At 41.0% G+C, this 21,914-nt stretch overlaps 1 protein-coding gene across 9 annotated transcripts in view; it reads left to right on the top strand.

The window, feature by feature from the left end:
• rap1gapa (RAP1 GTPase activating protein a) overlaps positions 1-21,914 on the top strand; it is a 64,916-nt gene that overhangs the window by 3,058 nt on the left and 39,944 nt on the right. For 4 of the 9 annotated variants that reach the window (XM_030422437.1, XM_030422450.1, XM_030422441.1 and 1 more), the window contains exon 1: positions 11,239-11,464. The exons of 1 other annotated variant lie outside the window; for it this stretch is intronic. In XM_030422437.1, the coding sequence (XP_030278297.1) occupies positions 11,421-11,464 (44 nt within the window). In that variant the 5' untranslated portion in view covers positions 11,239-11,420. Of the gene's footprint in view, positions 1-11,237; positions 11,465-21,914 lie in introns of those variants that run through there. 4 more of the 9 variants (XM_030422436.1, XM_030422447.1, XM_030422442.1 and 1 more) reach the window with 3 other exon arrangements.

The following is a 21,914-nucleotide window of genomic DNA, read 5'->3' as shown; positions in this document are numbered from 1 at the left end:
TTCCAGTTGAGTGCCTCTGTGTCTGTTACCATGCAATGCACTCAGTGGTTTGTGCGCCCCGGCAGCCAGTCCCTCCACACGGCAGCCTCTTCTATAATTAAATGTAACGGGACCTTTACTTTTACAGCTGAACGAGGTTAGGGTCTCTGCTCGGTGTAGGAAGACGATATTCCTTCATCCGCCTTGAATCTAAAACAATGGAAGCCCCGTGGAGAGAACAGACTTGCATTGTTTTAACTGTATTATCACTGTCATTCTTCGGCTAAAGCATTATAAAACCACAACATCCTTCTTAATTCATGAGGTTTGTATTGCTCTTGTCCGACCAGCAGAGAAAAAAGCAGATGGGCTCGGCTTGGTGGGATTAGAAATCTTAGTATGGGCTCTAACACATAGAGACCGGGAGGATGAGCAGCGGAGAGGGGCCTCAAGGCAGAGACTAATTGGCTCCTACAAATGTCCTGGAGCGAGGCAGTTTGAATACACTGTTGTGTAATCATTAATCAGATCTCACATGATGAGCAATTAGTCTGTAATGAATTCGTTCAAATCACCATTAGCCCAGATTGTTTTTTGTAGCTATTTTGACGTGCGGCTGATGGAGGAGGATAATTGATTTACGTGAGTGGCAGCGACGAGATGTACAGTATGAAATTAACTTTGAGAGATTAATTAAGATCAATCTTTTATAATTGGCCTTCATTTGCATCTTTGTGATATCACATCGTAACAAATAAAAAATACTGTCCTCATTTGTCCTGGCATGTTGCTGTAAACAGTGTGTAGGCTCCTCTGTGCTTTTACCTTTTACCTGCCAACATGAGCAGCAGAAATACAAATTTTTTTAAGAAAATGACCTCAATTTGATCTTTTAGTCACAAAGTCCCGAAACTCCATTTAAAAAAAAAAACCCAGAGTTGAGTGAGTTGTTGAGGTCAAGAAAAGTTTATTAACTTATTTGTCCCCTTTTCTAAATTCTGCAAATATTCTGAATCTGGATTTCTGCTCAACTGCTCAATGCAACTTTCAGTTTTAAATGCACGCCAGGACTTGCAAAATTACACTAAATGGTAAAAATTATTGGTAAATTATTTAAGACCACCATGATGGAAACTAGTAAAAAGAAACGACTTTTAGTCAAATCATTTTAACGTAATAATTTGCAGCATTTTCATATAGATAAATATATGGGTGACATTAAATACTAATCATAGGCATTGGTAGATGTTTAATCAAATCCAAACATCTCATTCAACATATTGAAAGAGCATCCCAATCATTTAGCATCTCACTCCTATTATATCGTTGGACTTACGATGGAAAGTTTACAATGTAACACAGCAGATATCAGCTTATTAACTTCTATATTGCAGACATAATGACGGTGATGTGCTCAGTCTCAGTTGATCACAGCTTCATGTTAGACAGGCTGGAGCCATAGAACTCCTCAAGACCTTTATACAGATATCTGAAAAAGCAGTCCTAGCAGCACCGAGCTTCAGTTCTGCTGCATCCTTATATATTTTGTGCAGTCTTCCTTCACCCACGCTGCTGTTAACTTGCTTTTATTGTGAAAAATTATGATGGCTGCACTGCTGAAATGTTGCAACGAGGCTGAAAACAGACAAGACCGTACCTCTTTTTAATGCCACTTCACTGGACATGTCTTTCTTTTCTGACGTGACCTTAAAGTTTAATTGATTACTTCCACTTCTATGAGCGGGTCCATAACGCTCTATCCTGAACTCCTGATCCTCTACGACGTGACTCAGACGTGCAATTGTCCTGACACAAAGTCATCTTTTGAATAGCTTTTACCGCTCTATTGTATCCTGTATTGATGTCTATATTGTCCTGCTTACCTCTATGTTTCTCCCAGTTGTTTTCATCCTGTAATTTGGACCTATTCTTTAGTTTCGGTTACCTCAATGGCTTATTAAACATGGAGAGAACCATGCAGCCTCTCCATTCATGAACCTCTATTGTATTTTAAATAAACCATGCAGGGGAAGCCTCAGAACTTCACCCAGCCAGTTTCCACGCGAGCTTTGCCAGATTTCACATGGATTATTTATATGCTGGTTTATGCGAGGCCATTGGCTCCTCCTGAGACACCCCACGCTTTCATCATCATACATGTAGGATGCCCCTTTGGCACCGCGTCAAACATGTGCGTCTGCGAAGATGCGCCACCGGCGCAGTTTCCTCCTCTCTCCTGCACTCTCGCCCTCTCATGCTTTAGTTTGCTGTCTAATATGTTATTACACCCGCTTTGTAAATTACAGCCCTGTCTGTGATGTCTGTAATACAAGCGAGTGCTGTAATTAACAGGGTGAGAAGCTGCATTAAATGAAGGCGTGTTGTGTGATGGTGAAGCCGGAAAAACCTGACTGATGGGAAGAGAGAATGGTTTATGTGATTGTACAGCGGGGATATTTCTAATGAGATCCTGCTCATTATTATGCTTTTAATCATACATTTACCCCCCTCTTCTCCTATATTAAAAGTCACCGTGTATCTTGTGCGATGCATTAATTATAGAGCTGTCCCGGCACTTCTGCAGGCACAACAAAACAAACAACATTTAAAGCCTTGTGTTGATACTTAAAGGTCTTTTTATAGAAATTGGATGCATCATTTTCCTCCCTGTTGAATAATTCATATGCAGTCTGCATTTGTGTGCATCCTCAGCTCAGAGGAGGATGTCAGCTGGACCACTGCAAACAGCTTATTAGAGCGAAAGTGTACTGTCTCTTTGATGGGCTTTGAATGAGTCACCCACTCCCTGCCTCTGTATCTGTGAGGCTTCCATGTTTCTCCTTGATTTTCATCACAAGTTGCCTTTGTACTGTTGCCCATTCAGTAATCTCAATGCCTTACTGGAGCCTATAGGCATAACACTGGCTCTTTTTTTTTTTTTTTTAATTTACTCGGTCCTCCCCCTCACCCACACTCTTTGTTGTCAACCTGATTAACATTCAGAGAAGTATCTTGTCATAGGTGTAGAGTCACCGGCTCTTTGCTTTTGGCCTTTATTATTTCTCTGAGGACTCAACAGCTTGTATGAAAAGTCCATCCCACACATTGTGTTTTGTTGAGATAACTGAAACACTGATCCTGAAAAACAACCATATGTGAAAAAAAAAGAAGTAATTTAAAGCACAGTTGCCAGGATAAAATGATGTTTTTATAGAGGGTAGCCCCCTTTTCAGCTGCTATATGGTAACAAATGAGGATAGAAACCTGCAACTGACACCAATCTGCAGCTGAGATCATGAGTGTTGGGCCTTGGCGAAGGTTTGCACTCTACTGAGTGCCATTCACAGTTTTTTTTACGACATAGAGCTAAATTAGCCCCACAGTAATCTCTTTAAATTAGGACGGTATAATAACATTGTAACTCTATTTTATGGTTTGAAACCAGAGGAAGCATTTAGATAAAACTAATTAGTATTTAATGACTGCATTTTAAAATGCAGGGCCTGTAGCTGAGTGCTTTGACAGTTGGCATACTGTGCCGCTGTGTTGCTGCAGTCTGGGGTTTGTATGAACATGATTGATTCGATAGCTGACTTCTGATTTATCCTCCTCACTTATTCTGTTTAGTCTTTGATTCACTCCTTGTTCAAAGCAAGAAGATAACAAAAATACGCTCTCTTGCTGCAAATGGAAACATGAACGATGGTGTAATAATAAATGTAAACAATACAGACAGCAGGCCAATATTCAAAGATGCTGGGACTGGATTACTTTAGTATTAAAGTTCAGCCTTTCATCAGGGACCAAAGTGCTCTCCTTTAAACAGAGAAAGTGATTTATGGCTTCAAACCAAAGTGGATTAAAGTAATCATCATACAAAAGAGGGCTCTGGCTTCAGGTTTCATGCTTTGATTCCCTAAATGTAGTGTATTGCTATTATTACCTCCAGTTTTCTATCGGCGGAGGAGCACTCCATCGTAAGAACAAGCCAATATCATATAGGACTTCAGGCGTTCTGTGGTAAGGGAACTGTACAATTTAGCTTTCAGTCACCATCTGGAAGCATTTGTTCAGGATGACTGTGAGAAGGTTATTCTCAATTAAGTGTGAAATTAACATAAACGACAAACACTTTGCGATGTTCCTGTGACGATTAATATTGTTTCCTCCCCGCACCACTGAGGCGTATCACAGGGAGATAGAAAATAGATAGGGGGGGGGGGGGGGGGACTCCACACAATCTGTTTTTCTCTAGAAACATTGCTTTTAAACCAACATGATGACTTGCAATGTAACTTTTAATGTACGCCGGCATTCCAGATAGGGATTTGCTTGCTGCTAAGGTTGTCTCCATCGCAGGACACCGAGCACATTTCCTGACTCAACACTTCTGCCCTCAGTGTCACCACAGTCTACTGTTTTTCTGGGTGACACATGCGGACCTTTGCCTCTATTTTTGGGAGACATCTGCTGTTCCCCTGCAGAGGCTCTGACCCCACACATACTCTCCTCTCCAATAGGTTGACAGTATATCTGGCTGATGACAAACAGAAGAACCTGACAGCAGACACGAGCATTAAAGAACAGATGTTAACAATATGATTTAGGTTTGTTTTGACTTGGTGGCTTTTTTTATCTACTTAATCGATCAGTGTTAAAGGAGAGCAATGTTAGACTGAAGGACTGCTTTTCCAACACTACCCATAGTGCAATTTAGCCACTGAGTGACACCAGTGGGCGTGATTTATCAACTTAAAAGTACATGCAGCTTCCTCTGGAGCCACAAAAGCAGGGGTTGCAAAAGTGCGCATATTCTTTACTCAAGTAGACGCACTGATACTTGTGTGACAGAGACTCAGTAGAAGTATTGATTCCACTTCTTTTCTCAAGTAAAAGTAAAAAAGTACAGGCTCTAAAATGTAATCAGTATAAGTATAAGACATTTTTACCGACCATTTCTGTGCAAAGCTAACTCAACCTCACGCCATATTAATATAATTAAACTGTAAAGACCGTTAAACTTAGAGGGAGAATCAGTGTGATTTATCCAAGCTGTTCGTAAACGCACCAGAAAGGTAGATGATTGTTGAGTCTCAGTTCCAGGATGTCAAATACCAGCATTTTGTACTTCCCACCTCTGCACAAAAGGCCTTTATACAACTCTTTTCACATGCGTGGTGTTACTACACAAGACTTGTAAGCACACTTCTAATGTGTAAAATGTGTAAACTTTAAAGTGTCTTTTGAAAGATTAGCATAGATTTTGCAGTCTTGTCTTGGTGGTTTGCAAAATCGCTGAAACGATGCATGGAAGGAGCGAAAATGTACGTTCAATAATAGGAAATAAGCATGTTCAATGACGTTAACACACTCCATCTGCCAGCAATAGTAACGTAACATGTATTGCTTTGAAAACGTAAATCCGAGCACAACCTTTAAGACCAAAGAAATACTCTACAGTACCAGATTATATAAGAATTAAAAAATACTTTTATTTTATCCCTAATAACAAGTATTGTATGATTTACACCGCAGTGTCCAGGAGAGGGTGCTGTTACTCTGCACTATTTGTCTTTCTTGACCATCACTCACAACTCGGTAATAAATGCACACACACGTAGACTTACCCCTTACAACATTTAAAGACACACACAATATGAGAGCACCCACTTTTCTTAACCAACTTTTCTATTGACTTTCCAGAGCAACCGTTTCTGGAATCTAAAAACAGCGAACACTGAATCAGTCGATACTGCAATAACAGTCTGTGGAAATAAAAAAGCTAGCAAACCAGGAGTTGGAAGTAAAGGGATTAAAAGTTACCCTCTGGCTTTCTGGCCTTTCTCCCCCTGTCGAGGGATTTAAAGTTGAGCCCGTCTCTGGTGTGGCGAGTCATCTATTGATCACCTGGCATGAAGACAAAGTCCTCCTTAGTTGCAGAGAACCATCCATCACTGCCCGGGAAACAGTGGAGAGAGATAGCCTGGCACTGAGGATCCATTATAACCGAAATGGATCTTTCTCTGCAACAAAGATCAATGAGCAACATGTCCCTGTAGCTGTTTCTCATCCTGAATCAGATCATAATTGTCTGAAGAAGATGACCTGCTGTGGTTCATTGGATTTGAGGCTGATACAACAAGGAATCCTTACTAAGTCCCATTTATTATTAAGTTATTGGTGAGCCTTTAGTGGTTTTAAGACGGTGAAAAACACGAATAATCACTCTCTTGTAACTCACTTAATGTGACCACTCTCTCACCAGTGAAGTGAAAAAAGTAGGAACAATGAATAGAACTGACTGTCGCGTTCAAACCAAAACAGAGCGGAGCGTTAAGTGGGATAGGGGTCGTTCGATTCAAGCGCAATGCAACAGCACCTCTTTTTCTTTTGACGTGTCTGCCACAATATCCTGGCCCTCTAATGAGAAGCCATGAAAGAGGACAGTGTCTGCTTCAAGCTGTTTGTGGAGGCTCCCAGGGGCCCGAGGGCCACGTGACCTCATTGGGAGGAGGACGGATCAGTGGGCTCGCTCCATTCCTCCCAGTCAGACGGTCAACAAGCAGTACTGTAACTTCTTTTCAACTGTGGTATTTTCAGCCGGGATATTTTTCTGCTTGAGAAGTCGAGCCTCCAAGTGCCTACGAATCCGGCAGAGGATGCGAAACTGATGTACGGGCTGCTAAAACTGAAGAAGAAGTGAGAAGGAGGGCTGCATTACAAAAAAACCTAATCTCAAATGTCCTTTCTATTCCTTTGAAGTGACAATAAAGTCCTGTGAAGTCAAAGACCGTCCTCTGTTCAATGTGAGGCACTTTGAACCGTCCAAAACTAACAAATAGCCACAGCCTTAAATAATTACGTCTGCCGTGGCTTCAGTCGAGCACTATTACGCTCAGTCAGCCACTGAATTTTGAAAGGTGTAATGAAAATGAAATGCTGGCAGAGATAAGGCCCGGCTTATTTCCTCACGCTTCAAAGCACAATTGCCCTTTGAATATTCACTCCCTTCAAATATTTGTATGGCACCCCTTCCTCTGCAAACTCACCCTGTCCAAATATCCGAGTGTATGTGTCCTCCTTGTTCAGTCAAGTATCTGGAAAATATTTAGAATATACACACGGGCCATAGGCAGTGTGTTCATGACGATACAGTATAAATATTGTGGAATGATTAACTCCCTTAAGTCTTTAAGGGGCTGTTCACTAGCTCTCGAAATGCCAGGAAATGCTTCATCAACTCCACGCGCCATATGTCTTTAAAAATTAGGTCTTATTTTCCCTAGCAGTGTGTGAGTTTGGAAGAACATACATAGAATATAGTTCATGGCAGAATTAACCATTTACAGCTTTTTGTTATACCGTCAGATTTGGGAGAAACTGTTTGAGGGAACTCTCACTGAATCCAAGCAGCAGCAAGAATTCTGCAGAGGGACCTATTTAACCAAAACAAATGCTAAAAAATATTGCTCCCTTTTTATTACGAATCAGCAGCAAATTAGCCCCCCTGAACAGCAGACGCACCGTGCATCCCAATCACCAGAATAAATATTGAGAGTGAACGATTCTGCAAATCACAGATATGCTGAAACTTTGAATCTTTCAATTTCATCTTGTGACAACACTGTGCAATGCTCTGGTTGAATTCAGTTCAATCAAAACCACATAAAAACAACCATAAACCAAAGTTTTAGTAAATATCTAATGATCTAGTGAACTTCATGGAGAAAAGTAGTCTCATCCCAAGTCGACAAAAAAAAAACGAATGCCTTGGATCAGCGTCTGACTCTGACATCAGTATTTGATGATCTTGGTAGGAGACTATCAACTCTCTTCCTCCAGGAAGATAGATTTTTGTTGCTTTATTGGCATGCAGGAGCAAATAGAAAACCTCCAAAATAACTTCAAACCACCAGGGGAGTTTCTTTTATTTTTACATCAGCTACAAGCCAAGCACTTACTAATGCAGATGAATACACATGTATTGCAAAATAATAAAGGGATGCTACAAATTCAGGTGAAGAACTAACATTTTCACTCTTTTGCTGTCCCAGCTCATTGGCTTTTATTTTCCTCTGCAGAGAAAGTGCTCCTTGCTTTAAAAGAGATAAATAAATAAGATCGTTTTATTCTTGCCTGTTCTATTCATTGCCCTGCTTTGAATCAACTCAGAGACTCTAACATTACAGAGACAATCAAAATATTAATGAGAATAAACACAGAGCTTAAAGTTGTATTATTGTTTTTCTGGTAAGCCAGCAGGGCTGTACCTCGCGTTTGTTTTGTAGCGGAGTTGATTTATGATGTTTGTCCAGCCTCAAACACATTAAACTCCCACACAAAGAAAATCAGATTCCTTTTTAAAAGCACCCATATGATGAATTGCGATGCACCTCTTCAACAAAGGCTTTCACACAACTTGCCTGTTTAATCAGCGTCTGCATATCTTTAGACGGGGATGACTGTCATTTATCCCACGACAGCAAATTTCCTGCCTCGGCTCCATACACTCCTCCTGTATCACACACCGGCTCTGCCCTGCTGCTACCGCTGCTGGCCTCTCCTCATCGAAAATTAATTATTGAGTTTATGGGATGACAGATACCCACTCAAAGACTCATGTCGAAGAAGATGTCACGCATTTGTTCACGTGTAGCAATAATAACATTTAATGGGGATTTTGTGATTATGGTTGAATTATGATGCTGTTTTTTTTTTCCTGATTGGTGGGAATTGTTAAGCCATGCATAATAACAGGAGCCATGAACAATCTATGTTTTGTTTGGGTTGGCGTTTTGTTTGTCTTTCAGTAGTTTTCTGTTAGTCTGATGACGACATGGATATCGGGAAGGGAACTCCATTTCTTTTGTGCTCTTTAGAAGTCTTCCTGCCCGTCTCCTTCCTTTAAGACAAAACAGGAGCCAAAGCTTGCTCAGAGGACTGTGCTGTGTTCCTGAGGTGATGTGATTAAAGGCCTCTGTCTGGGCTGCACCCATTCAGATGCCTCGCACACGCCACAGCTGCTTTAGTTAATTGAATTGTCAGGAAAGCAGACAGGGCTGAAGGTAGCACCAAGACTGATGCGCTGAATCAATAGAGTGGCACTTAAATAAAAGTTGGGCTGTGGCTGCGCCAAAGCTGAGTAGCTGTCTGTTTGCTGGGATCAAGATAATGGTTTCTGATTGTGTCAGCTGTGTAAAAGCCATTGAGCTGATGGTTTGGTTAAAGATTTATTCCCATGTTGGACAAGATATATGTGTTTTTGATATGTGATACACACTCATGAACAATTGTCAAGTGCAATTTACTTACTTAGGTAAGTAGCCGTGTTAGATTGTGGCATTATTTATTGGTGCATGTGTGCTGTACTGGGTCTGACAAGTGAAAGTGGAAGTGTCTTAAATCTGCATTTGTTGAAGTGGAAGTGTCCTAAATGTACATTATTTCTATGGGCCAGCAGGGGGTGACATCACTGGTCAGATTGTATGTAAGCTTATGAGAAAATTACCTTTTTTCTCACTTGATTTATTACCTCAGTAAACCGTTTCCCAGGAAGTTAATGGTCTCAGTCAATGGTTTTGAGTCCTCTCCAATATAGCATGAAGTTCATATTGTATTTTCTTTTTATATTTAATGTAAAATAGACAATAATAACATCATGCCCAAGATGTGTTGTCAGATGTATATTAGGTTGACTCTTTAACATTTGGTCAGGACAGATGAAGGCAAACTCCAGCTCTGTAGTAGCCGGTCCTCATCACAAAAACTTCCATATACAGTAGATCGACTCTAAAATAAGCTTATTGCGACATAATAAAGTAACTCTTAACAGTACTACTTACTGAGAAAAGCTTGCGTTTCCTTGCGCACATTGCCGCTTACAGTGTTCAGAGGATGAATGTCCTTTCTTTAAATTTCAGTGGAGGAAACGAAAGGGATCGCCAAGTCAGTTAGATTTTTCAGACTGGATCAAAAGGTGAACAGACTGACAGACCGTCAGTGGCATCCCTAGAGCCAAGCCACCAGCATGGTTAAAAACAGTGCCCAATAATGCCAATCTAATCAATTTTAGCCACAATCAATGAAGCCAAATGTCTGTGTTAGGCAAGAGACAAGGGGAGGTTTATTACCAACAAAGTCAGCCAAGGACTGCGATGCAGTGGTGAAATGGTTTTTAGAAAATTGCAGTCTCAGAGGAAAGGGGTGATGCAATTTTGGAGAGGTGATGTAATCGTCTATCAGCATGATTGTGCTCGTTTGGTAGGCACATTGATTAATTAAGTGCTTGTCTGCTCAGTTACTATGAGTGCTTTTCAGTTAATGTGATGGGTTATCATACCGACTTCATCGGCCCTTGGGGAGAAAGTGGTCTTGCATTGGGAAGATTTACTTCATGATTTAGGATAAAACTGACCAAAAAACGTTGCTTTTCCCTTCTAACAAAGCTGACTCTCGCCTACCCGACACTGACCATGAAAACAGGTTTCATCCAGCATATTGCAAATGCTTTGGAAGTCCATCAGAGAGCAGGCTAACGCGCTAGACTGCAATCCTTCTTTATTCAATAATCCATGGCAGCATTAATGCATTGTTGTCAATGCTGCCAGTTTATCAACAGCCTGCTGAAGGATGCTTTCTTTGTCCAGATATTTACTCAGTTTCCATCAATGCAGCTGATGGTATAGCGCAGGATAACTCTGCACAAACTTAACTCTCCTTTTAGTGCACATACCAGAGGTGACGGGCTCACAAAAGGAAGAATTAGGACGGAGATGAATGAACAGATTAGAAACTTGTTTCGAGGTCGTCACCCACAGTATGCAGGTGTTTACCTGCGAGGCTCTGTGATTGGGACATTTGTGACGACTGTCGGTCTGATGTCTACAGCTTGTTTGACCAGCTGTCTTCCACTAGAACATAGCGTTGCAAGACTTGTTCTAAGCATTGTCCCAATGCCAAGAACTCCTCTCCGTTTTGCCCAAAGCCATTTTTTTGTATTATTTTCAATTGTGTCAGTGTTGTGTGTTTTCAGGAAGCCTGTTTCAAATGAAAAACCACCTGCCACATCGTCCTCTGTAATTTGCGACGTATGAGTGAGAGGATGTTGCCTGTTTGTGTGAAAGGCTGCCACCACACTCCTGGTTCCCTGGGAGACTGGCATGGTCAGCAGCCCTCACTCCAGCCCCCTCCCCCCTTTCCTCCCTTCCCTCATCCTCTTGCCGTCTCCCCCCCCCCCCGTTTGTCAAGGAGGCGTGTGAGCAAGGAAGAGGCAGGGCACGTTAGCCGAGGCTGCGGGAGTGGAACTCAGACGGCAGGCAAAGCATACAAACACACACATTCACACACATACACGCACACACATGCTCAGTCAGCGTAAGTGACACAAGTGCTGGCTCCATTCAGCTCTGAGTTGACTGACTCACTGCTATCCATTAGCCGGCATGCCGCAGAGAAAGAGGAGTTTTACTTTTGGAGCCTATGGAGGGTAAGAACGAATATCTTAATCAGTCGAAGCTCGTCACAACACACAGCTCTCATTTGTGTGATTGGGGGTATTTTTTTGTCTGTGTCTGTCTCCCTGTTTGATGACAGTGCAGATTCTGTGGCTGTGTTTGTGCCTGCATGTTTGTGCCATTTGCGCAGGAATGCCATCGTATTAGGACCGGCTTTTGTCGTAAAATGTCTCAGTAGTCTTCATTCTGGCTGTCTGACATGAATTGGACCCGGTAATGCTGCTGTTGGTGCTTGATGGTGACTCATTAATGGTTACATGTTGTACAGTAATGGCGAGGTATCAGATGTAGATGCGTAAACAAGATAACGTGACAAAATCAACAGAGAAAAGTAGGTAGGGTGTAGGTAACAGGAAAGAATTACTGAGGCGCTGACAGAGCTGCAGAAGTACACGTCTGCTTAAAAAATGCGTGCTCCTCAGTTAAGCGCTGTATCCCCCATGTTGTCCGTAGGCACTCATGTCCCCAGTGTTTTTATGTGGCTCACTTCAGACTTTACAGGATACTGAGCAGGAGACGCACAGTCAGCAAAGAGCTTTTTAATTGGACAAAAGGTGAACAGGTGCTCCATTGCAACAGCACGCCAGACTCCACTTCAGGCTAAGTTTTGTGTGGAACAATATTTTTGGGTGTGCATGTGTTGAAGGCGTCAAGAGAGGCTGCAAATATACCATTAGCTAACAACCAGCTCAGGCAGTAGTTACAGCCAGGCTTGGCTGTGTGGCAATTTTGGCACAGTGGCTATAATTGTTGTCAGTGTGTGTGTGGGCTGTCGGCCAGGTGGAGCCATAGACGCTAATACAGATGCATTATGGGCAGTCACTGTGATGGTTACACTTCTGCTTCACTGTCCCTACAGCAGTTACCCTGTTTTTTTAAGAGGCTTCCGCAAAAAAACGACATAATTCGCGACAAATGATGTGGGAAGCAGAGTTTAATCGATATAGTTTAATCGATGTAGTTGCGGTAGCATTGTTCATAGCTGGCTGAATGCAGCGGACTTCCAGAGAGCCAATTTGAGCGGGCATTCAAGTTCAAGCTGTCTTTATGAGCAACAAGCCATGGATTCATCATGTAATTTGGATGTTACTGCTCGGATTACTTCACCTGGATCACTTCCCTGACAATTTGTGGATATCTTTCAGCATGTGGCGTTAGCTTTTGGATTTGTTGGTTACACCAGTTAAAGCAAAATAGAGGTCTTTTCCACTTTCTACCCCTCCTTCCATTTCCCTGTGGTATTACTTATGGCGCCACTGTCGCATAGACAACATTAGCAACATGGCTACTGTCCAAACCGAAAAACAACTGTAAGAATCCCAATTTGACCAAGAAACCCTGATCTCAGTGCTATGAAAAGGCAGAGTAAAACACCTGGATGTAATAACAGGTATGCAGGTTTTGTTACTAACTGATCTTGTGGAAAGAATGCCAGTTTGGATAAGAGGGGACACACATCAACAAGGGAACATAGTCCTCCATCGAGTGAATGCCTGTCTGCTCACTCTTGATTCTATCAGGCTCCATCTTCACCTTCTTTGCCTCTGCCATCAGCGGGGGTTCTCACTCTTTTGCAGTGCAGTTGCTCCACCAATACCTGGGGGCAGCAACCTGGAAAAACAATGCCTCTTATTCTTCCTTTGTTTGCTGTAATTGGAAAAATCTGGCTCGGTGAACGTAGCCATTTATACAGGGGTGGTGTCTTTTTGCACAGCCATTACACTGTGCAATCAATATCTACTTTAGAATGATAAGTTCAATAAAAGTTGTCCATAGTCCATTCAAGGCGGCAGTTCCCTCGTTCGCTTTTGTTCTGTTAAATAAAAAAATTCAAATACAGAGCCTTTATCTCCCTTTTCTGTTGCTTATCAAAGTTCTTATCAGGATCTTTGTTGATAGTTGTTGTCTTTAGGGTGCCAGCTTGGCGCACCACAATGAGGTGAAGATAATGCTGCACTAGAAAAACACACTTTGGACACGAGAAGCAAAGCTGAGAACTTGTTGTTATCATAGAAGTTAGGTCAGCTTGAAATAAAGCGCTATCAAACGCTTTGGTGTCTGCACCTGTTGAACAGGTATTACTGCAGCAAATGAACCACCATGTTTAGGATCGATCACCCCTTGTGTATTTCATCCGTGTAGTGCAGCAGCTCTCTACATAAAACAAACTACTTGCTTTCCTGTTTTGCGGCATCCCTGAATGTCATTCCGATTGACATTTTCAATAGGTCAGTTTGATTGCTCACATCAGCAGGTGAGCTGTAATACACTCTGCCCACTCGGCATCCCGTTGGCATTCACCGAAGGGAGCGCAGCCCCCTCTGTTCCGTTCGGTCTTTCTTAAAGGAAGCTTGTCATTTTGGCATCAGATATTAATGGAGCTGCCACTTCATTTGAATTCTTATGTATTAGGTTTTAGTTTCATTTCTTTTGTTAGGTTCTGGCCCTTTTGTTTTGTTACTACAGCCTTTTTTACTTGATACTGTAATTTGGCAGCAGATATGTTGCATCACTGAGCTTTCATATCCCTTTACTGACACGCCTCTACGTGTTCTTTTCACTTTTTGAGGCTAAGTTTGTTGACTTAAATGTCTTAAATGCCTGTTGTATGAGACAAACTGTAGGTATGATATGTATTTTCTGATGCTCTACTTATAAACTATTAAATCATTAGATAAACACAGAGCTATGATTTGTCTCTTTTAAACTGAATGCTCTCTTAGTTACCTCCGTGGCCTTCTGGCAAACACGAACAATAATGTTGTATGTTGTCGTGACTTACAGAAAGATGGGAGGAATGCATGTCCGTCCTGTTCAAGAACAGCCGAGTGGAAAGACCCACATTGTTTTGCAATCTGAGCAGGCCTGAATCGTAGATGGAATTCTCTGGTCAGCTGATTTCAAAATGTCATTGCTTCAAGTAAACACGACAAGAGAACCGTTGCGGAAAAGGTGTTTATGCAGTGTTAAACAGAGTACTCGTTTCTTGATAACACTCTCTTATTATGATGATGATGTTCAAGATTAGCATTTGATTGTATCCCCCGGGGGGGCCGCATTTCGAAGTGTTTGTGTAGCATTGTCAAAATGAAATAACATTTTTGCCATGCACTGCTGCCTGACACAGAAAAGGAAGAGGCTTCTATCCCTGAATGATTTTTTTAATTCCCAGTGTCTAAAGCTTCCTGCATTGAATATTGAACCAGGGACAAACGGGAAGGCTGCACAGAGTCTTTCTGTTTGACAAAAGCAAATGTTTGCATGACAAAAGATGATTAGACCGTGAGGCAGGGCTACTTGAGATCAGGAGGTCATTCAAGTACCTTTCCAAGGGCAGAGGCAAAACAAACAGAAGATGTGAGGCTACCAGAGTGCTCTTCATTGCCTACTCAGTGGATCCACCTTCCATATTTACTTTGACATTCACATCCATATTCACACTGCCAAGCCATCCAGGGAGATGAATAGGGTGGGAATGCTTTAGGTAAGCTGCGGTTAATTATCTAATGCTCGTGGGGCCGTGCTTGTTCTCTTACTTCTGCTCTGATAAGAACCACAGGAGGGATTTTTCTTACTTTGTCACTCTTTGGCCCCATAAATCCTGATCGGTCTGCTCCAAACAGATTTGTTACTTCCTCTTTGCCAATAAAAGATGTAGTTTTTATGTCAAAATAATGTCATGAAGAGAGCGACAAACGGCTCACAGTTTATTGAGATATTGATCATATGACCCCCTGCACTGGAATAGTATAACCAGATAGCAGTAACATGTACTTAGAGGGAGTCTGTGTTTAGTTTTTACTTATCACCGGCTTTTCTTCACCGAACCACTCCACCTGTGGCTTCATCTTTACAACTAATTTATCAGAAATGTTTATGTCTTACTTCAGATTTCATGAGACAAGCAGGTCACAGTGAGTCACCAACCTAAATAGGCCATGTTAACAATTCCAGACACACCTTTTCAAACTGGTATACTCTTCTGTACAAAGTGTGATTCTTACTCGACTGGTTAGACTTTCATTTCACACCCCATGATCGGGTCAACTAGGGGTTACAAGTAATTGTATTAGCTTTTAATGTATATCATTACTGTGTTTGAATTATATCTGTTTTGGGGGGTTTTTTTGGAACGTGCTCTGAAAAAGATGTAGATATAATCAACATGTATTATTAGAAATGAAACAAAAGGTTAAGGTTTAACTCAGGTAACAATGAGTGAAAATTTAAAAACTCCCACACACACTCCAGACAAAACTGTTAAAAATGTGAACTCACATGCATTTTGAAAATAATGGCCACTGTGAGTTTAAAGGTGGGAATCTCGAAGCACCTCATGATTCAATATGATTCTGATTCAGAGGATTTCAATGCAATTATATCCATATACATTATATACTGTATTATCGATGAGTCTTGATGCATCCAAATTAGGATTTCTACACGATCTTGTGTATCTCACTGTGTGACAACTTGCTGACTTTGATAAAAATACAGTGAAGCTAGAAAAATATGAATGTGTTGTGCTGCATGATGATTAAGGTGGTTCTCCTGAGTTTTGTTCTGGTGCTTCGTTCATTCTTAGAAGGAAGCATCAGTGTTACGATTGAGAAAAAGTTAGTCTGGAGCTCTGGTTAAATTGCTACTTCCACCACAAGTGAGAGTGAGAATCACAATGCATCGGAGACTTGATTTGTTCTGCCACCCCTAGTGACTTTACTGAGATGTCCAAGGACCATCTTTAGTATCTTAATATAGTCATGCAAGTATCATCATTATGTGTCAAAATAACACTGTTGTGTTTTGTCAGTGTTGACATGAGAAAGTAACATTAAAATAACACTAAACTGATTTATTCAAACTGCGTGAGTCTATGTGATAAAACACAAAATGATGACACTGACAACAGAAAACATGTCATGTGTTTTTCTGTTGGGTGGATGTGATACAGTTGATATTGCAGTGCCAGCACTCAGCATAGCTGTTGTACCAGTGCGTGTTGTGTGTGTTTTCATAAACACTGTATCCAACTGTACTGGAGCTAAATGAGCACATTCAACCACTTTACGCTCATTTCTCTGTCAAAAGGCTCATTCAGTACATGCTGGGTGCAGATACAGCAGCCATGCTGGATGCAGATACAGTATACAGTCTAGATCTGGTCGTGTTCAGTATTGTTTGCCAGTTTTTTCTTATGCCCAGAGCCTTTCAATATAAAGATATTGTTCAGCTTTGCTGAAGGCCTTTTGTGTCTCTCAGTGTGTCTATTTTTGACAGAATCCAGATTCTGTGCTGAAGCATAGTGAATGGTGAACTGCAGAGTCAGATACTAGAATATGTGTTTACTGTAGGTGTTAATGTGAGAAAGAGCTCATTCAGAAAAAAACATTTGTGGTAACCAGAGGATTAATTCCCCGAGTTTCCCTCTAGTTAAAAACAAGCAGGTTTGAGCTTTTAATGAAATATCTTGACAAATAGATTAACAATAAACTTTCAACACGGCTAACTGAACTACTTGCTAATGGCAGCTAGTCACTACAGCCAAAAGATCACAGCATAGAGTGTAGTGAGCAGCAGCAAGCGGTTATGCTGCCTCCTATTGTTTTGGCGCTACCTTTGAATTTGGGCAAATTACACCAATAATGTTAACTTAACAGCACCATCGTCAGTATGATGACGTTGACTCATTTAGCTTAAAGCACGAATATGCTCCAGTACAGCCACACAGAGGACCACAGTTGAACCTAATGGAAGCTTTAATTCTATAATAATGGCTATTTTTCTAGCTTAAAACTATTGCAAAGTGTGTGCAAAATTTAAATCAAGGGTGCATTCTTTATTGGTCGGAGTCTTAATCCCAAAGCTGGTTGTAACACTGACCGCTATCTGGAAAGCATCTGGAAAGTTAAATACTGAAGAGCTGTACTGAACGGCTGGTGTGGTGGTTCAGACGCCTTCACAGACCTGTTAAGATAATTTGGTCAGAGATGTTTTTTGTCTCCATCTGAGTAATCCTAAATTTAGAGTGCGTCTTATATTTCAGATATAGAATTATCACTGCAGGGACATGTTACTGCAGCAGATGGGTGCCTGAACAACAAACTTGTCTGCTTTAAGCTGGATTTCCTCCAGACTGAGTCCTCAGCCCTGTCTGCTGACCTACTTGCCACGAGCAGTGTTGCTGACTTCACGTATATACTGTACCACAAAGGATACTCTTTTAAAAAAGTTTAGCAGCGAAGAAATTAAGAATTTAAAAGCTGTGCTCAAAGTCAGATTAAGTTTAATGAACTAATTGTCACGGCTGCTGACACCGTGTTAGCCTACAGGGTTTCTAGGACCTGCATTGAGCCCTCTTATCCCTTGCTGATGTTTGAATCCATCCCATGGTTGATACCTTGCTCAGAGTGTAGAGGAAGCATGAAAAACAATTTTCCAGTATTTGGCCTCCAGCTTGATTGCATTCCTAAATGCGCTGGTTTGTCTCGTCTCGTTTGAAGCGTACTACGAGGAGTATTTAACCAGGAAAGAAACAGTCTGATTGTTTCCAATGCTGGTGCCTCTATTTGACCTACATGAGCAAATGAGGCCATTAATTCTCAATGCCTATGACTGCGTTTGACTCTCTGCAAAATAGTCAGTCATAAGATTCAAACTATTTTTATGGCGGAGTGCTGAGGATGAACTGGGAGCTCTCGTAGCCTGAGGTGAGAAGCTGCTCTGTAATCTGGCGGTATGGCAACAAGAACTTTTGTCATTTCTTGGCTTGCTACCAAGCTATATCTTGCTGTTGGCTTATTATTATAAAGACATAACATTGATAGGAAATGTTGATAGATTTACCCCCAGGCACGTCTGTGTCTTGATCAGAGCATCAGAGTGGTCTTTTTTTGAGGTGTGTAGAAGTAGCAAGAAGTTGCACACAGCACATCGAGCCAAGCAGGAAGTAAGACACAGGAACAGCTCACTGAAAAGAAAATTTGGTAACACTTTCTATGAAGCCCACTCTTATAACGCATTATGATGCGATCATAATACGGTTATAATGAGGTTATAATGATTTATAATTGGTGTTATAATTACTTATACATGTCCATGATGTGTTGTAATAATAATTATAAACAGATTATAATGGTTTTTTTATAATGTTTTATAAGGGTTTGACCACCTTAATGTATCATAAAGTAGTATAACTAATCTCTCATGAACGCATTATAATCACTCTTATTATACTTTATAACGTGATTATAATTCATTATAAGTGTGATGTTAAATAATAGCCATATGAGAGTGTATAATGCTTAAACAGTAGTTATAAACCATTATAAGCGGTCATTGGATGATTTAAGTAAAGTGAGGACATTCTGGTGGCATCCAATGACTGCTTATAATGGTTTATAACTGTATTATGATTGCATCATAATGCGTTATAAGAGTGGGCTTCATAGAAAGTGTTACCGAAAAGTTCCCCGTGCAGACTTGAGATGTAAGTAAAAATATTGATTAATACATGCCGCACTTACGCAGAGAAAATATTTATCTGCGTAGCCTACTCGGCCATGGTAGAAGCATAAAAATCAAGGAAAAATGACAAAATAAACACAATCTGAGCAAGTCAGCAATATCAGGCAGACATGGTGCTCCAGTTTTGATATGTAAATTGTACACGAGAGATAACAAAGATGTGCCCGGTGGAATCAAGACTTTAGCTTTAATACAACACAATTACTATTTCCTTACAACCAAATCTGATTGTTGTGGGATTACATGCAACCTACACTGTAAAATCTGAAAAAGCAACTTCACTTGGAAATAATCGAGGAAACCAACTTAACCAAAGTCAACTTAAAAAATGTCCAGTGTAGGAACAAAGTAACTTAAGAGGTGTTTCACCATCATCATATTACAGATCTTAGTCATACATAGCTACGATTAAGATACCTCAATAGAAATGAATGTGCTGATTCTGATGATCTGTATGACAGGAGGCGGTGGTGCTCATACCTCTCTTGTCCACAGGAGCCGCCAGAATCCACAAAAGCGAGAGTTCTTGCAGCTGCTTTAAATAAAGAACTAGTCTACACGCGCTGTTTTCACTGCGAGATTTGAATGTGCAAATATGACTCACAGCCCACAAATGCATTAGCACAGGCAAATTTGTTATAGTCTACATATGTACACACCAAGCATTGTTCTTTCACAGAAGGACAGAATAATCTCTGTGTTCCCGATAAGGCTGAGATTTATTCACATCTCGCTGTTCTCAGCTCTGCGTCGCCGTCTTTATCTGTGCGCTGACCTGCTGAGTCCAGGTATGCTTTGATTTTTCGTCATGGAATGTCTCTCCTGTGAATCTCAGGGATCAGATTCGTTCCTCCTTGATGAGAAAAGGTATGAATGATTGTTGGGTACATGATTTAAAGAATAATGATATCTTAATTATTATTTCACATACAATTTCTGTTCTGTCCCATTATCTTGATCGGAGGTCTCAGCTCTTCGGTGTCGCGCTCTGCTTTGTAACTGAGGGTACATTTTATTGCATATATCCTGTATTGGTTTAGGTGCTTCAGTTTGGAGCCTTTATCCAATAATGTAGACACACCCTGGTTGATTTCATTTTGTGGGAATTCCATGAAACTTGAGAATGGGTGAGCAGCACAGGATGAGGTTTAGAAAATGTTATTCTTAGTGATGCAGTACGTATGAAAACACCTCCCAACACTCAGCCTCACAGGAGCAGAGCAGACTGTCCGTAAGTATTTTGGCTCTCTCCCAAGGAGCAGTATGCATTCCACTTAAGGTGGGGTTCTGATTTATCTGCACACACGTGTCTCTCATGTCAGGCGCAATGAAATCAACACTGGAGGTAGATTTGAGATTAAACAGCAGCACAGAATCCATCTCAGCGGCATTATGTGTGGCATGGAGATGAAATGAAATGATGAGCGATTGTCTGCACTGAGGGGGATCAGGCGACAACCGACTGTAACAACACAAGTCTGTTGATTCGTGACTCCACAGTACAGTGAAAAAACAAACCCCCCAGGGCCTGTTTCCTCTCACTAACACAGTTTCCGAGAAGGAGGAAGTGTTGCACTTTCATTTATCTTTGGAGAATTTCTCACAGCAAAAGAAGAAGTACAAACTTTTTTTTTTTTTTACATTCGCTGCGATCGTTACCCCTTTGGGGATTTCTCGTAATCGATGAAACACAGATGAATATATGAATGAAATGAAAACAGGAGCTGCGTTTGTAGGCTGACTCATCGGTTAAACATTTTTATCCATGCTCTCATCAAGACTCTTGAGATGCTTTGTCTGTCATAATCAGTCCATACGCATGTTATCCTGTGAAGATGTTTGGTATCCATGGTATTCAGATGATGAATCAAAACAACTCTGGAGGTCTGATTTTTTCCTCTATTGCAACACCAGCAGGGGAAAGATTTCACTTATCCTTATCTTAAATATTTCAAAAGCTAAAAGGATGACAGGCACAAAATATAAACAGTCATATCCTCCTCAGGACGAACTGTGACAGCTTGCTTGATCCTCTCACTTTTTATCTTACACCATCATCGGGTCCAAATTTTAATTTGTCCGAACCTGCCGAACTAATGACACTCCCATCGGCCTCACCTGTAGTTTGTGCTTCAGGCTAACTAGTTAATATTTACATGTCAACACACTATACTAAGACGGTAAACGTTTTACCTGAGAAAATTAGAAACTCAGTCATTATCTACTCCCCATCATGCGGATGGAAAGTCAGGCAAAGTGTCTTTGCTTCACAGCAGAACAGTGTTGTAGCATTCTCCTAAACAGCTGAAGTAGATGTGGACTTTTAAAATGTCCACATCTACTAGCCAACCTCAAGAAATAATAATGCATTAAATGGCTCCATGCAGCTACAGTAATCTGAGTCTGTGGCAGCTGAGAGTTCCCAAATTGACTTGAAAAGATGTTATTTACACCATTTTTAAGGCGAAGTCTCCACTGTCAGCTAAAAGCATTAGTCCACACCCTGACTGAAGAGGGTGCACAAGCTCGACCACACATTGAGGGTGTAAACAATGTCTTATGGGTTATTTTTTGGGTTGTTATTTAACGCTTTGAAAAGAAGTCACCAGCTACCTCAGTTGTTCAAAACACTGTTTTGCTGTAAAGCTCCACAAATGTTTTGTGGACTGCAAATGTTCACCAGACTCTCCATCTGCGTCTGGAGGTATCCTTTACACATCAGCATGCTAAAGGAACAGTTCGTCCCACAATCAAAAATACATATTTTTATTTATATTACATATTTTTACCTCGATTGTTTTGGTGTGAGGGGCCGTATTTTCAGGATATCGGCCGTACAGATATCTGACTTCTCTTTGAATAGAATGGACCTGGATGACATAAGAATTGGAGGACTCA

This window comes from Sparus aurata, chromosome 7, assembly GCF_900880675.1.
Source record: "Sparus aurata chromosome 7, fSpaAur1.1, whole genome shotgun sequence".
Lineage (NCBI taxonomy): Eukaryota > Metazoa > Chordata > Actinopteri > Spariformes > Sparidae > Sparus > Sparus aurata.
The sequence above is the reverse complement of the archived record's forward strand: the minus strand, read 5'-3'. Positions and strand labels throughout refer to the sequence as shown.